At 46.6% G+C, this 18,096-nt stretch overlaps 1 protein-coding gene across 1 annotated transcript in view; it reads left to right on the top strand.

Annotated features, from left to right (window-relative positions):
- frmpd3 (FERM and PDZ domain containing 3) overlaps positions 1 to 18,096 on the top strand; it is a 191,949-nt gene that overhangs the window by 109,137 nt on the left and 64,716 nt on the right. The window contains exon 9 of the mRNA XM_078212052.1: positions 9,784 to 9,920. Within this exon, the coding sequence (XP_078068178.1) occupies positions 9,784 to 9,920 (137 nt within the window). The remainder of the gene's footprint in view (positions 1 to 9,783; positions 9,921 to 18,096) is intronic.

The following is an 18,096-nucleotide window of genomic DNA, read 5'->3' as shown; positions in this document are numbered from 1 at the left end:
AGTATGTAATGATTCACAGCAGGATGTATGAAGAAAGAGGTCCTGACTTGCAATTAGTTTTGGTAGCACATTCTGACACATGGACCAAGCCGCTAAAGCAATGGCAGTCAGCATGAAACCAGGGTAGTTGACTTGTATGACGTTCTGGACTGTATGGTCACAGCTTGAACATTCGTTAGGTGGAGGTGTTTACTCTCTTTTGTTGAGGGGATAGCTTGACTGTGTGTGATAGGTACTGTAGAGATAGCTTTACAAAGAAAAGAGATGTTTTCACTTAATGTATCACACTTCAGTAGTTATAGGCAGATCGTCACAACAAGGCTGTATGAGAGCTGCATTCACAATTATCTGTTCATGCTCCATTGAACTGGGCTCCTACACTCAGAATACTTAATATCTTGGCAGAACACTGAATTTATGTATGATGAATGCATTTGCTGCCACACTCAGCTCCGACACTGAATTAATAGATGGAACATTATCCATCCTGTCTCCAAACTCCCGATGGTAAAGCATTACGTGTGCATTGATAGGTTCACTTATTTTCACCGAATCAGTACCATTCTCTAATATGACAACTCTTTCCTAAAAGTCTTAGAAAGCACTTATCCAAAATAATCAATTATAGAGCGATAGTTCACAATGAGGCACAATCACTGTCTTGTATTACAGTCGTGACTATTACATTAATATAATGATGCATCTTTTCCAGATTTCCACAATCTATCTTGGACAGTGATGCGCTATCAATAAGGTGAAAGACGACCGATATGCCAATATAAGTGTAGGCTTTTATTCACAACAGAATCAGGAGCAGATCCCAACAATTAACCGACCTGGACTGAACAAGGGGGAGGAGACAGCCACCTTTATACTAGGTGCTGAGGGGAGGAACCAAACTGGAAGGGGATGTGTCCAGGTATGACAAACACACACAATGGTGGTCCATATAGGACAAAGGCACAACTGAGGTCCACCACATTCACCCCTTCCTTTTAAAAAAACAACACGGGGGTGAAGCGGAAACAATATCACAAGTCCAGACGAACCGGTGGCTTGATCCGTCGTCGCGATCGTCGTAGTGCAGGTCGCAGAGTCGTCCAAGCAGGGAGCGATGTCGGCCCAGGCTCCGTACAGTGAGCGTCGAGAGAAGGCGCTGGGTGGTGTGAAGCGGACCGATCCGTCGTCCCGTCCAGTCGTCGGGTACTGCGTGGCGACGGCTCCGGCGACTCAAGCGAGCTGTACATAGGGGCGAGAGGAATGAGCAGTGGCCCTGGTGGCGTATGGGGAACAGTGGGAACCGGAGCTGGGGGGTGGGGGGCTGCAACAGTCTCTGGGCACACTACATTGGGGACAGGGACTGAGGGAGGAAGAGGCGTAGCAGTCTCCGAATGGACGACACCAGGGACCGTGGGGCGGAAGGACATGGTGACCTCCGGGGCACCCGCGGGTGCCAAGTCACGGACAGAAACCGTGTCCTCCCGCCCATCAGGGTACGCTACATAAGCATATTGGGGATTAGCATGGAGCAGTTGGACCTCCTCGACCAAGGGATCTGCCTTATGGGTCCGGACATGCTTCCGAAGCAGGACGGGTCCCGGGGACATCAGCCAATCCGGGAGCGAAGTACCCGAGGAGGACTTCCTGGGAAATGAAAACATCCGCTCGTGAGGGGTCGTATTGGTCGCTGTGCACAAGAGTGACCTAATGGAATGTAATGCGTCCGGAAGGACGTCTTGCCAACGGCTGACTGGAAGGCCCCTAGACCGTAACGCTAATAGAACGGCCTTCCAGACGGTTGCGTTCTCCCGCTCTACTTGACCATTGCCCCTGGGGTTATAGCTAGTGGTGCGGCTGGAGGCAACGCCTTTGGCGAGCAGGTACTGCCTCAGCTCGTCACTCATGAAAGAGGACCCACGGTCGCTATGAATATAGGCTGGGAAGCCGAACAGGGTGAAGAGCTTGTTCAGGGTCCGAATCACTGTAGCCGTGGTCATGTCCGAGCAGGGGAAGGCAAAAGGGAAACGTGAGTATTCGTCAATGATATTCAGGAAATAAACATTGCGGTTAGAGGAGGGGAGGGGGCCTTTAAAATCAACGCTAAGGCGCTCGAACGCGCGAGTGGCCTTTACAAGGTGCGCCCTACCTGGCCGGTAGAACTGCGGTTTGCACTCAGCGCAGACCCTGCATTGCCTGGTAATCGTCCGGACTTCCTCAAGGGAGAAGGGCAGGTTACGGGACTTGACAAAATGGAAAAATCTGGTGACACCCGGGTGACAGAGGTCGTTATGGAGGGACTGTAGCTGGTCTAGTTGGGCACTGGCACATGATCCACGGGACAGGGCGTCTGGGGGCTCATTGAGCTTCCCGGGCCGGTACATGATGTCATATCTGTAGGTGGAGAGCTCAATCCTCCACCGCAAGATCTTGTCATTCTTAATCTTGCCCTTTTGCCCGGTGTTAAACAGGAAGGCAACTGACCGCTGGTCCGTAATTAAGGTGAATCGTTGGCCCGCGAGATAATGGCGCCAGTGCCGGACGGCTTCCACGATGGCCTGGGCCTCCTTCTCGACCGAGGAGTGTCGAATCTCAGGGCCTTGTAAGGTCCGGGAAAAGAAGGCCACCGGACGGCCCCTCTGGTTAAGGGTGGCAGCTAGGGCAAAGTCAGACGCATCACTTTCCACTTGAAATGGGATGGATTCGTCCACAGCGTGCATCGCGGCCTTCGCGATGTCCGCTTTGATGTCATCGAAGGCCCGACAGGCCTCCTCCGCCAGGGGAAAAGAGGTCGATTTTAGGAGCGGACGGGCTTTATCTGCGTAACGGGGAACCCACTGGGCATAATAGGAGAAGAAGCCCAGGCATCTCCTCAGTGCTTTGAGGGTAGTAGGGAGGGGAAGCTGCATAAGGGGACGCATACGGGCTGGGTCGGGGCCAAGGACACCATTTTCTATCACGTACCCAAGGATGGCGAGGCGGCATGTCCGGAAAACACACTTCACCTCATTGTATGTGAGGTTCAGGAGAGTGGCCGTACGAAGGAATTTTTGTAGGTTGGCATCATGGTCCTGCAGGTCATGGCCGCAGATGGTGACGTTATCCAGATACGGGAAAGTGGCCCGTAGTCCGTGCTGGTCCACCATTTGATCCATGGCCCGTTGGAAGACTGAGACCCCATTGGTGACACCAAAGGGGACTCGGAGGAACTGGTAGAGGCGGCCATCCGCCTCAAAGGCAGTGTATGGGCGATCCTCCGAGCGGATAGGGAGCTGGTGGTAAGCCGATTTCAAATCGATCGTTGAAAAAACCCTATAGTGCGCGATGCGGTTGACTATGTCCGCGATACGGGGAAGAGGATAAGCATCTAGTTGGGTATACCTGTTTATGGTCTGGCTGTAGTCAATCACCATGCGGTGTTTCTCCCCCGATTTAACTACGACCACTTGCGCCCTCCAGGGGCTGGTGCTGGCCTGGATAATCCCTTCCTGGAGCAAACGTTGTACCTCGGACCGAATGAAGGCCCGGTCATCCGCACTATAGCGCCTACTCTTGGTGGCTATAGGCCTACAATCCGGGGTGAGGTTATCAAATAACGGGGGGGGGGGTGATCTTGAGGGTCGAGAGACTGCAGGTGGTGCGCGAGGGGTGCTGCCGTGACGGCGCCTTGCAGACGGAGAGCGGGGGATAAGGGCCATCATACTGCAGGGTGACGCTCCTATGATGGCTGAGGAAATCTAACCCCAGCAGTACAGCTGCACAGAGTCGCGGCAGCACGAGGAGCCGAAAACGCTCGTAGACTGTGCCCTGTACCGTCAGCGTCACCAAGCAGCACCCAAGGACCTCCACTGAGTGAGAATTCGAGGCCATGGAGATGGTCTGGCTCCAGGGTCGCACGGGAAGGGCATATTGACGCACTGTGCGAGGGTGTATAAAACCTTCCGTGCTCCCACAGTCAAACAGGCAGTTTTCTGCATAACCATTTACCTTGATCTCCATTATGGACTTGGAGAGTTGATGTGGCTGCGACTGGTCCAGGCAAATCGATGCCACTGTTGAATTAAAGAAGAATCCATCTTCGTCGCCGTCTGATGACGTCACGGATGAAGCTTCCTGCTCAGCTTGCCTTGATACCAGTCTCAAAGATGGCGACTCCTGCACTTCCGGTGACCGCATCAAAGATGGCGATTCCCGCACTTCCGGTGACCGCATCAAAGAAGGCGATTCGCGCGCAGCCGCCGCCTGCATCAAAGATGGCCGCGCCCTCGGAGCACACATGGCTCCACGAGTCTTCAGAAGCGGCTTTGCTCGGCAGACTTTAACAAAGTGGCCTAGCTTACCGCATCCGGAGCAAATCGCGTCCTTTGCCGGGCAGTGACGCCGAGGGTGCTTAGGGAGGCCACAAAAGTAACATTTGGGCCCTGCTGGAGCAGCCGTCGCAGTGGAGCCGTCGGTGGAACGGGATCCAAGGTAAGACCCGAGATTATGGGAGGCTGCTTCTAACGTTTCAGCCATCGTGGCCGTTTTCCGGAGGTCTAGGTCATCTTGTTCCAGCAGACGCTGCTGGATGTATGTAGACTCAATGCCCGCAACGTAGGCGTCGCGGATCAGATCCTCCGTGTTCTGAGCTGCTGAAACAGCCTTACAGTCGCATGCTCGGGCGAGGACTCGCAGGGCGCGCAGAAATTGGGCGCACGATTCTCCTGGCTGCTGTTTGCGGGTAGTTAGGAGGTGTCTGGCGTAAACCACGTTAGGGCTCTTTCGGAACTGCCCTTTTAGGAGTTCGATAGCGTCCGCGTAAGTAGCAGCGTCCCGGAAGATTCCATAGACAGTTTCGCTTACCCGGGCGCGGAGCACGTGGAGTTTAGCAGCGTCGGTGTCGATGGCCGTAGCGGTGTCGACGAATGCTTCGAAGCAGTCCAACCAATGATCAAATTTATCAGAGGCTCCAACCTCTTGAGGTTCTAATGCTAACTTGTTGGGTTTTAGAAACTGCTCCATACTAGTAACTGTTGTGAATAAAATTGATGCACTATCAATAAGGCGAAAGACTACCGATATGCCAATATAAGTGTAGGCTTTTATTCACAACAGAATCAGGAGCAGATCCCAACAATTAACCGACCTGGACTGAACAAGGGGGAGGAGACAGCCACCTTTATACTAGGTGCTGAGGGGAGGAACCAAACTGGAAGGGGATGTGTCCAGGTATGACAAACACACACAGCGGTGGTCCATATAGGACAAAGGCACAACTGAGGTCCACCACAGACAGTAAAAAGTATTTTCATGGGCTCGCTCAAGGCAGGCTCATTGCCTGCTGGTGCTTCACCATGAACCATTTTCTGGCGGTGGCAGGTTATTTTTGTTCATGGTGATTTGCCATTGCCTTCCACTCTCTGGAAAGGCTGGCACCACAGCTACTTCAGATGGAGCAGAAATTGAACCCTCACTATTGGCCTTGGACCGAACCACATACTAGATTCGAGCCAACTGGCACCATATTTACAGCACACATTTATCATTTTTGAAGTTGCTACCACTTAATTGATATCTTTAAGTGATGTAGTAAATGTTGCTGATGAAAATGAAGATCGCTATCCTTTTCGGCACACCTCACTTGAAAGGCTGTTGAGATTAATGCAGGAATGACATTAGCACAATTAATATGTTGATATTCAGTGATGTACAACTTAATGGGCCCGATTTTACCAAACATTCGGGCGCAAAATCGCGGTAAAGTCGGGCGTCGGGCCTTTAACGCGATCTGCACCCGAATCCGAGCAGATCGCGGCTTTACCGACACCCGATTTGCATGCATTTAATTCGACTTAATGAACCGCGCACCCAACTCTACCGCCAAATCCCACTTTACCACCGCGTGGCTCAATCCGGATCCGCGTTTTTAGCGACCTGCAGAATAAAAGTCCGAAGCGGATTTCTATTCTGCAGGGGAACCTCCGAAGCCCATCCTCCTCGACCATCCTTCGCAGGCCCCCCCCGGCTAACCACCCCGGCAGACCCCCCCCCCACCGGGATCGGACACCCCTGGGAGGCAGGCCCCCCCAGCAGACCAACCCCCAGGAACTAAAAACCTGACAGTCAAAAATTTGGGAAAATATTTCAAAATATATATCCCCCCATCCGTATTTTGAAATATCTTCCCAAATTTTTCCCAAATCTCCATTACAAGAGAGGAAGTGTTAGGTTTTTTAGGGAACATTAAAACTGACAAAGCCCCAGGGCCTGATGGCATCTATCCTCGACTGCTCAGGGAGACGAGACATGAAATTGCTGGGCCTCTGACGGAAATCTTTGTCGCTTCTTTGGACACGGGTGAGGTCCCTGAGGATTGGAGGATAGCGAATGTGGTCCCATTGTTTAAGAAGGGTAGCAGGGTAACCCAGGAAATTATAGGCCGGTGAGCTTGACATCCGTGGTAGGGAAGTTGTTGGAGAGGATTCTTAGAGACAGGATGTATGTGCATTTAGAAAGGAACAATCTCATTAGTGACAGACAGCATGGTTTTGTAAGAGGGAGCTCGTGCCTTACAAATTTGGTGAAGTTTTTTGAGCAAGTGACAAAAACGGTTGATGAAGGAAGGGCCGTGGATGTCGTCTATATGGATTTCAGTAAGGCATTTGACAAAGTCCCACATGGCAGGTTGGTTAAGAAGGTTAAGGGATACAAGGAGAAGTGGCTAGATGGGTGGAGAACTGGCTTGGCCATAGGAGACAGAGGGTAGTGGTCGAAGGGTCTTTTTCCGGCTGGAGGTCTGTGACCAGTGGTGTTCCGCAGGGCTCTGTACTGGGACCTCTGCTATTTATGATATATACAAATGATTTGGAAGAAGGTGTAACTGGTGTAATCAGCAAGTTTGCGGATGACACGAAGATGGCTGGACTTGCGGATAGCGAAGAGCATTGTCGGGCAATACAGAAGGATATAGATAGGCTGGAAAATTGGGCGGAGAGGTGGCAGATGGAGTTTAATCCGGATAAATGCGAAGTGATGCATTTTGGAAGAAATAATGTAGGGACGAGAAGGCATATGGTATGCTTGCCTTTATAGGACGGGGTATAGAGTATAAAAGCTGGAGTCTGATGATGCAGCTGTATAGAACGCTGGTTAGGCCACATTTGGAGAACTGCGTCCAGTTCTGGTCGCCGCACTACCAGAAGGACGTGGAGGCGTTAGAGAGAGTGCAGAGAAGGTTTACCAGGATGTTGCCTGGTATGGAGGGTCTTAGCTATGAGGAGAGATTGGGTAAACTGGGGTTGTTCTCCCTGGAAAGACGGAGAATGAGGGGAGATCTAATAGAGGTGTACAAGATTATGAAGGGGATAGATAGGGTGAACGGTGGGAAGCTTTTTCCCAGATCAGAAGTGACGTTCACGAGGGGTCACGGGCTCAAGGTGAGAGGGGCGAAGTATCACTCAGATAATAGAGGGATGTTTTTTACACAGAGGGTGGTGGGGGCTTGGAATGTGCTGCCAAGTAGGGTGGTGGAGGCAGGCACGCTGACATCGTTTAAGACTTACCTGGATAGTCACATGAGCAGCCTGGGAATGGAGAGATACAAACGATTGGTCTAGTTGGACCAAGGAGCGGCACAGGCTTGGAGGGCCGAAGGGCCTGTTTCCTGTGCTGTACTGTTCTTTGTTCTTTGTTCTTTGTTTTGACTGTCAGGTTTTTAGTTCCGGCAATTATAATTTTGACACTATCTTCCAAAGGGAATTCCTCTAATTCTGTGCAATGTTCAGATGAAAACAAGATTTAGTAATCTCCTTGAATCTTATTTCCAACCAAGTTCCACCATGGGGACAATTCTTCCAAGTTCACCACAGGACTCTGAACATTTGAGCATCAACAATCCAGTTACAGATCACAAATGTACTACACAGGTCACTAATTGCTCACTAGGACACTGTAGTTTAATTACCTTTCCCATAGATAATTAGGCAGCACAAAGAAGATGCTACATTATTTGCAGTTTGCAAGATTCTCCCATGTCCATCCTCCCCCTTCTCTGCTCTCTGCTATTTTTTCTTTCGCGCCCGGGCACGCTGCTTTGGATTTTTTTCGAACTGCGCATGTGCAGTTCAGAGCTCCGATCGGTCCGGCAGCGCTAAGCCCCGCCCACAGCGCGGTTCGGACTGGAGCCGGCAAAACGCATATGAGCGCTCTGGAAAGAGGATTCCAGGCTCGGATCTATTTGATGCCCAGATTCGGCACTTAGACTCAAAGTGGTAAAATCAGGCCCAATGACTAGAATTTCTTCAAATATTGTTTTAAGGATAATGTTTGTGTCTGTAGTTGAGTGTAAATAGCTGTTCACTGTCCCATCATTAATGCTAAAACATAAAATTTCCCAATTTACTGTGCAGAAAACACAGTAATTCATTGGTTCTAATCTAAAATGGTTTAAAAGGGCGGCATAGTGGTTAGCACTGCTGCCTCACAGCATCAGGGACCCAGGTTTGATTCCGGCCTTGGGTGACTATGGAGTTTGCACGTTCTCTCCGTGTCTGCGTGAGTTTCCTCCTGGGGCTCCAGTAGGTGGATTGGCCATGGTAAATGCGTGGGGTTACAGGGTAGGGCAGGGTTGGGCCTGGGTAAGATGCTCTTCCGGAGAGTCGGTACAGACTTGATGGGCCGAACAGCCTCCTTCTGCATTGTAGGGATTCTATGATTTTCCAACCCTAAATCCCTCATTCATGGCCTGCACTGTGATAAAAAATTATATTCCCCTACCTCAACTTTTCACTCCTTAAGGTAGTTGTTCATGCTGAGATAACAGTTCCAAAGGCAGTAACATCCAATTGACATTCCAACGAGTGGTAGTGTTCATTTGTGACTCTAGAAATTTAAGGCAGACCAAAAACAAACAGACACACGGATGACTCCTTTGCCTGCACAGATAGGTCCAAGGTGGATGTAATTTGGGCATTGAGCTTCATTATTATTGAACCGGCAAACTGTGAATAACAAATGGCCATTTCTGGAGTGCTTGCCAGAGAAAAGGACTCAAAGAGGACTCACATTATCAATCGCAGATGGCCATTAAAGTGGTCCAGGAGAGAGTGCCTTGCAAGGAAATGGCAGCATTGGTGACTGGGAGAGGGTCACTGTAACCATGCAGCATATGGTATATACCTGGTGTCAATAGCACCAAATATACTCACACAGAAGAACATCAGTGTGGCCTAACAATAGAGACAATATCAGACGATTAGTACAAAAGACTCATTGTAATTTTTCTTCAGAAGTTGTGGAAAATGCACTGTCTGATGTGGCAATATAGGTCAGGCAAGTGCCCGAGGCTCAAACTGTGTACTGTGCTGAGTTAGACAACTTCAGTTGCAGGGTCAGTGACCTAGTTTGTTATGGTTTATCTCAATGCCTTCTGGTTGGCAATCAGAAAATTAGCTCAGTCTCCTGCTCCCATTTACTGTTCTTTAACTGTTGCTCGGAAATGCATGTGTATGCTCAGTAAGGATAGGGTTGAGGTGCTCTTCACCCCTCACCCATGAACACCCCATCCTTACCCATCATCCTCCACTGCCTTTAGTCTGATAATCTGACAAAACTCATTGTCTGGGTTTACATACAAGGAACATTTATTTGAGAAAGGTACCAGAAGGTGACAATGTCCAGAAAGAATCAACATTTTCATGAGAGGAACTAAGAAAGTTAGAAGCATGAAAAAATCCATAGATTCATGCAATTATTCTCTGTTTTACTATTGACTGGATAACCTCAAGAGTCATTGGTTTCCTTCTGTAGAGTTGCAGCGATGTGATGAAAGAACGCTTCAGTGGTGATCTTGCAGACGATGTCATGCTCCAACTGACTGCGCTGCACATCTATATCACAGTCTCCAGTGCAAGGATCAATCAGAAAATCACCCTTAGAAATGTTGAGTAAGTGATCTACTTGACAATAAGGTACAGTTAGAGGAAAATATCTTCCTGAGCATGGAATAACTGAACATTCTGATGAGGTAGCTGCTGTAGGTTAAGTTCACTCTGTAAACCTTTTATTTAATTCTTTTATCATGGCAAAAATGTCCAACATTTTTCTAATAAAATCTTCTAGAATTCCCAGAAAACATAACATTCACTAGCAATAAAGACACATCAGGTTAATTGATATGTTCATGTCCTTTGCAAAGCTGCAGAGACTGTAACTAGAAGTTATGGTATTGTAGGAATGTGCTTTTCCAAAAAAAGCTAAGCGCAGGGGCCCAATAGTCAAACTATATCTGAATGAAGGAATCCCCAGAACCTAAGAGAAGTCAGATCAGGAAGAGCAGAGTCTGATGTTACCTAATTAAATGTGTTACTACTACCTGAAGGGAGTCAGCTGTGAAATTGGAGTCTGGATGAAAATGCAGAGTGCAAAGAACAATGGACAAGGTAATGTGTGACCCAAAAGAAAACATAGGAGGCAGTCAGCAGTTCTTGTGTTGGAAAAATCCAGGAGAAATAGCAAATAGCCAAACTTGTTCATAGAAGGGGGTGGTATGAGGGCACATTGGTTAGCACTGCTGCCTCACAGTGCCAGGGTTCGATTCCCGGCTTGAGTCACTGTCTGTGTGAAGTTTGCACGTTCTCCCCGTGTCCGCGTGCGTTTCCTCCAGGTGCTCTGGTTTCCTCCCACAGTCTGAAAGACGTGCTGGTTTGGTGCATTTACCCGAACAGGTGGCGAATGTAGCGTCTAAGGAAATTTCCAGTAACTTCATTTCAGTGTTAATGTAAGCCTTACTTGTGACTGATAAATAAATAAACTTTTAAGTAAAAGTTTTGGTCAAGGAAAGCTGTCTTAAGCAATCAAGGGCAAAGAAATGCAAAGTTTACCTGAGATCTTCTACCTATAACAGTAACTCTGACATATAGGAATGCTGAGCAAGAGGGGTGGGGTGGGCCACAAGTATCATTTTCTGGAAGTTATTCACTTATCAGCATTCAGAAGCAAAAATCATCCCTACTCCCAGGAACCCCTCTGCTTCATGGTTAACTCCTCCTCTCAGAGTTGTTTTCAGCCCTATCTCTCAACATCCTTCCCAACTCCTACCTGCTGCTGATCTAGGTAATTGAACATTGGCACAACATGGGCAAAATTTCTTACATAGTTTTACGAAATTAAGAATTTCCACTCATGCCATTAAATTTCTCAAAATAGCATTAGGTAGAAGCTAGGAGTGACACTAAAGCACAAGAGAAGGAGAAAATAGCCTGATCCAAGAGGAAACAGAAAAAAACATAGCAACATTGAATGCAAAAGAGGGTTAAATAAACATGATTCCAGCATGAGCTGAGGGTAAAGGGAAATCAGTGCAGGTTTCAGTGCCTGGGGAAAACAGCGCGCATTGAGAGAGAACTAAACTACATCCCAACCATATAAACCTCACAGACAGTGTTCCCCTTGAATAAAAAGCAGAAACATTCCTGCTTCCGCCTCCAGAAATAATCGTGACTCCCCTTCTCTACCGACCCCACTTGTACCTCCCCAGAATCAGGCGCAGATCAGTGTAAATGTGGAGTAGATAGAGTCATAGAGGTTTACAGCATTGAAACAGGTCCTTCGGCCTAACTTGTCCATGCCGCCCTTTTTTTTTAAACCCCTAAGCTAATCCCAATTGCCCACATTTGGCCCATATCCCTCTATACCCATCTTACCCATGTAACTGTCTAAATGCTTTTTAAAAGACAAAATTGTACCCGCTTCTACGACTACCTATGGCAGCTTGTTCCAGACACTCACCATCCTCTGTGTGAAAAAATTGCCCCTCTGGACACTTTTGTATCTCTCCCCTCTCACCTTAAACCTATGCCCTCTAGTTTTAGACTCCCCTATCTTTGGAAAAAGATATTGACTATCTTGCTGATCTGTACCCCTCATTATTTCATAGACTTCTATAAGATCAGCCCTCAGCCTCCTACGCTCCAGAGAAAAAAGTCCCAGTCTATTCAGCCTCTCCTTATAACTCAAACCATCAAGTCCCAGTAGCATCCTAGTAAATCTTTTCTGCATTCTTTCTGGTTGACTAATATCCTTTCTATAATAGGGTGACCAGAACTGTACACAGTATTCCAAGTGTAGCCTTACCAACGTCTTGTACAACTTCAACCAGATGTCCCAACTCCTGTATTCAATGTTCTGACCAATGAAACCAAGCATGCCAAATGCCTTCTTCACCACTCTGTCCACCTGTGACTCCACTTTCAAGGAGCTATGAACATGTACCCCTAGATCTCTTTTTCTGTAACTCTCCCCAACACCCTACCATTAACTGAGTAAGTCCTGCCCTGGTTCAATCTACCAAAATGCATCACCTCGCATTTGTCTAAATTAAACTCCATCTGCCATTCGTCAGTCCACTGGCCCAATTGATGAAGATCCCGTTGCAATCGGAGATAACTTTCTTCACTGTCCACTATGCCACCAATCTTGGTGTCATCTGCAAACTTACTAACCATGCCTCTTGTCCGGATTTTCACTAATGAAGCAGACAGCTTGAGTCAAGGGTAAGGGTGTAGGATAGATTTGGGCCTACTATCCTCAGAGCAGAGTAGGGATGCCTGAGTAGCTAGACAGACTGGTTCGAAAGCCCACCTTGGAACTCCGGAATTTTGTTCCAGTTGTATAATATAGGCTGTTAGGCCCTCTAGCCCTTATACCTCACATCCCTCCATTCCCCCTACTCCCCATGTCATCTCCATGACATCATGCCCCGCATCCACCCCCATAGCCCCTTATAGTCCCATGCCAACTCATGTTTCACCCACTGCCCATGGTCATACCCTCCATGGCACCTTATGGCTATTCCATGCCCATATTGGCAACATATAATACCTACAAAACCAATGGACCATATTGTAACAATGGCATGTGTGAAAGAGCTAAAACAAAATGCTGTTCCTAGATAGACCCATTAAAGTATCAATAACAAAAGCTTCAAACACTCTCAATTTTGTGCAAATAAACATGGCAACATTAACAACAGAGATCACAGAAAGAATGACACGTTATAACTACTAAAGATGTCAATCCAGCAAAGCCAACAATTCTCTCATTGTAAAAAGAGAACCCTCTGCTGAGACAATCCTTTTAAGAGTTTAGGCTCTCAGCTCAGCATACATAATGAGCCCATCTGGAATTACTGAAGAAGTTCTTGTGTCTTTCTCATTATGCATGCCTGGCTGACAACCCAGATTCACATCTGTAAGTGATTATAATAAGTGCTGTCTCTGTGATCTCATGTGTCAATGCTGCAATGTTTACTTACAAGATCAAGAGGTGTGGAGTCCTTGAAACCTCTGTTGTTGATACTTTAATGGTCAGTCTGATTCACTGAGACAGAGGCGTAAAAAACAGCAGTCTTTTTTCAAAAGATGATTTAAGAATAAATGTTCTTTTTTTCTGGGCAGTGCCACAAATACCATTGTTTTTATATGACTCATTGGTTTTGTACATAGTGTATGCTTGTTGAATGGGTGTGGAAAGGACCATGAATTGGCATGACGGTTTGTGGGGGCATGAGTTGGAATGGAGCAGGCACAGAGGTCATGAAAGGAGCATAGGCAAGACGTTTTGAACTTACCTGTCAAAAACTTCCCAAATTCAGACTTTGGTTCATGACTCCACTGAGAGACCATGAACCATGAGTCATCCAGAAGTTGGCCCAGCTTCACAAAAATTGTAGGGGATTAGGAGATGCCTAGTCTCGAAATCAAGCCTGAGAGGTTGGAAATGTGAGGTGCGGATTCATGACCTACACCTTTATTCCATGCCAACAAAAATTGGGGGCGCTGCGAATGAGGGTAAGAATACGCAAATCAGATCCCATCTGCAATTTTTTTAAAATGACACTGGAATCAATCCAACTCCATAAAAGTCTGAGTTTGTGTCAATACAGCAATTATTTAAGCAAATTTAAAAACAATTTCATAATTATATTGAGTGTCACTTGTCCCATGCCATTGCCCCTTGCCTTGCATCATCAATCCTCTTGATCTTTAATTTTTCCTCCCTTCCACACTATCACAGACTAGTATTCTTTTCTCTCCTTCCCCTTTCCCTTTCTCTCAACTTGCTTCAGATTTGTTAAATCTCTAACATTTTCCAGTTCTGATGAAAGATCATCAGCCAGAAACATTATCTTTGTTTCTGTTGGCGTCACTAGGGCACTCAAGTAAGTATAGACAACAGGGGAGAATTGGAGGCTGAAGATGAGAATCACAGAGAAGGTCAGGGGTTTGAGGTTGGGCTGCAAGATCTGAGGCCAGAGGCCAAGATTGGAGACTGAGGATCAAAATCGGTATCTGGTGGTCAAGATCCACAGCCAGAGGTCAGGGATTCAGATCAGAATCTGGGAGTCAGAATCTGAAGCCAGAGTTGGGAATCAGATGACTGCTATTGAGATCGGAGGCCAAGAATCAATCGGTGACTGGGATTGAGGTTAGAGGCTGGGATCAGGATCAGAGGCCGGGCATTAAAATTGGAGGCCTGATTTCAAGATCCAAAGCCAGGGATCAGGATCAGGGTCGGGATCAAAGACCACTGATGGGGACAGGCCTGGTCAGAGTTACGAGTGGGGGTTAGGTTCAGAGACTGGATTGATTAGCCAGATGAGAATTAGAGGCTGGGAGTCTAGAGTTGGGGGTGGTTGGCAATGGTGTAAGGCTTTCTTTAAATGTGATATCAACTGGAAAACTGCTGCTTCTCCAGTCTCCACTAAAGAAAAGTACGTTTGAAAAACTTACCTTGTTAGTAGCAGGTGCGTCCCAAGGTCTGCTGAGGGCACAGCAATGTTATAGTGGAGATCTCAAACATGCATTAACCCCCTTACTTCCATATGTAAAGGGCCTAACTTCACTGCAAGCTAAACATTGAATTAATGTGAAGATATGAATTAGGAGTAGGCCATTCAGCCCCTTGAACCTGCATTGCCATTCTATAATACCATGGCTGATCTAACAGTAAGCTCAAATCTGCATCTCACCTACTCCTGATAACCTAACATTCCCTTGCTTACGAAAAATCTATCTAACTTTGCTTAAAAATATTCAGACACTACTTCCTTCAACTTTTCAGGAGGAGAGTTCCAAAGACTCTCAAACATCTGAGGGAAGAAAATTCACCTCATCCATGTTTTAAATGGATGACCCCTTATTTTTAAACAGCGATCCCTAGTTCTAGATCCTCCCACAAGAGGAAACATCCTCTCCAAATCTACCCTGTCAAGACCCCTCAGAATCTATAAATGTTTCAATCAAGTCACTTCTTACTCTTCTAAGCTCCAGCAGATATATTGCTAGCCTGTCCAACCTTTCCTTATGAGACAACCAACTTATTCTTGGTATTAGTCTGGTAAATCTTCTCTGAATTGCTTCCAATACATTTATAACCTTCCTTAAATAAGGAGACCAATGCTGTACACAGTATTCCAAATATGTTCTCACCAATCACCTGTATAACGGAAGCATAATTTCCTTACTTTTCTATTCAAATACTCTCACAATAAATAATAACTTTCTATTGGCTTTCCTAATTACCTGCTGTACCTGCATATTAGCCTTTTGTGATCCATGCACTAGGCCACCCAGATCCCTCTGCACCTCAGAGCTCTTCAATCTCTCATCATTTATTCTTCCTGCTAGAATGGACAATTTCACTTTTCCACACATTGTACTCCATTTGCCAGATCTTTGCCCACACACTTAACCCATCTATATCTGTTTGGAGCCTCCTTATGTCTACCTCACAACTTACTTTCCTACCTATCTTTATGTCATCAGCAAATTTGGCAACGAAGCATGGTGGCACAGTGGTTAGCACTGCTGCCCCACAGCACCAGGGACCTGGCTTGGGTCACTGTCTGTGTGGAGTTTGCACATTCTCCCCATGTCTGCGTGGGTTTTCTCCGGTGCTCCAGTTTCATCCCACAGTCCAAAGATGTGCAGGTTAGGTGGATTGGCCATGCTAAATTCTGCTTCGGTGTACCCGAACAGGCGCTGGAGTGTGGCGACTAAGGGATTTTCACAGTAACTTCATTACAGTGTGAATGTAAGCCTACTTGACTGATAAATAAACTTTATCACTTCAATTCTTTCATCCAACAGTTTGAGATCCTGGCACTAATTGCTGTGGCACACTGCTCATTACAACTTGCCAATCTGGAAGAGACCATTTTTGCCTACTCTCTGCTCCTTGTTAGCCAGCCAATCTTCTATCCGTGTTACCCCCGAGAACATGAGCTTTTATTTTCCTTAATGACCTCTGATGTTGCACTTTATCAAATGCCTTCTGGAAGTCCAATTCCAAGTAAAGTACATCCACCAGTTCCCCTTTATCCACAGCACATGTTATTTCCTCAAAGAACTCCAATAAATTGGTTAAACATGATTGCCCTTTCACAAAACCATGTGACACTGCCTGATTACCTTGAACTTATCCAAGCGCCCTGCTACAACTTTAAGAATAGCTTATAACATTTTCACTACAACAGATGTTAAACTAACTCCCCACAGTTTTGTTCTTTCCGTTTCCTCATGTTTTGAATAATGGAGTTATATTTGCTCTGTTCCAGTTGAATGGGACTTGCCCTGAATCCATGGAGTTTTGGAAAATTAAAAATAAAACCAAAGCATCAACCAGCTCTCCAGACCCTCCTTTTAAGACCCTAAGATGAAGTCCATCAGGACCCAGGCTCATGTCAGCCTGCAGCTCCAACAATCTCCTCAGTACCACTGCCCTGGTGGCTGTAATTTTCCTGAGTTCCTCCCTCCTTTCCATTTCCTGGTTTATAGCTGCTTCTGGGTTGTTACTTGTATCCTCAATAGTGAAGACTGATCAAATATTTCCTTGTTTTCCATTATCAATTCTCCAGACACTCATTCTACAGGACCAACATCACTTTGATAACTCCTTTACTTTTTAAATATTTATAAAAACTCTTACTATCTGTTTTTATATTTCGAGCCATCTTTTTTCATACTCTAATTTTTCCCTCCTTATTAATCTTTAAGTCATCTTTTGCTATTTCTTATATTCTGTCCAATCTTCTGACCTGCCCTCTGTCTGCACAAGTATTAAGTTTGATACTGTCTTTAACTTTTTCGTTAACAATGGATGGTGTGTCCATCCCTTCGACTTTTTCCTTACTTGTTGGAATGTATCTATTTTGTGCATTCTGAATCATTCCCTTAAATGTTTACCACTACATTTCCATTGACCTATTCCTTAACCTAATTTACCAATTCACTTTAGCAAGCTCTGTTTTCATGCCCTCATAATTACCCTCATTTAAGTTTAAAAACATAGGGCTGATTTCTGGATTTTTGAGACTGAGTGCAGTGGCAGGCAGCTCTGGCAGCACTCTTCCCACTTGCCAGAATGGTGTGACCCTGTGCCAGATTCTGCATTTGAAACCTCATTGATTATGCAAAGGCGCATTCCCCTCCAAATCTCCTGGCGAGCTGACAGCTGATTCATCCACCCATTGCCGTATTTAAACAACAGTCCGGCATCCTCATATCACTCTCTCAAGCCCATCTGTCTTCATTAGACCGTGCAGGATGTCAGCAATCCAGAGGAAAAAGAAGAAGGTGGATTTCACCACCTGAGCCCTTGAGGCCCTTATTCGGGGGTGGGGGGGGAGGTGTCTCTGGGCCCACCGGCATGTACTCTACCCCAGGAACAGTTCAAAGAAGCACACAAATCTCACCTCTCTGGCCCGGGAGGCCTTAGCTCACCTGCGAAGCATCATCCAGTACAGGAAGTGGATGAATGATCTCATCCACTCAACCAGGGTAAATCCTCTCTCAGCTCCCTCCATTATCAAACTTTCAGCATGGCATCATATATGGTTACTCTCTTCACAGATCTGACACATTCAATCATGGGGATCACATACCAACATTTAGTCTCTCAACAAGACATTCACAACAGCACCATCCCATCTGTCTTGATTCTCGCACTCCATTCTCTGTTCCTTCCGAATAGGGCGCACCGTACACAGGGGACTTCCATTTCACTCATCCTCTGCTCAAAGCCCTCTCATCGAGTCTTTTGTCTCCATTCAGGCCAAACTTG

The sequence above is a fragment of the Mustelus asterias genome, chromosome 4 (genome assembly GCF_964213995.1).
Source record: "Mustelus asterias chromosome 4, sMusAst1.hap1.1, whole genome shotgun sequence".
In the NCBI taxonomy this organism is placed as follows: domain Eukaryota; kingdom Metazoa; phylum Chordata; class Chondrichthyes; order Carcharhiniformes; family Triakidae; genus Mustelus; species Mustelus asterias.
Note: the sequence above shows the minus strand (reverse complement) of the source record. Positions and strands in the feature narration are given on the sequence as shown.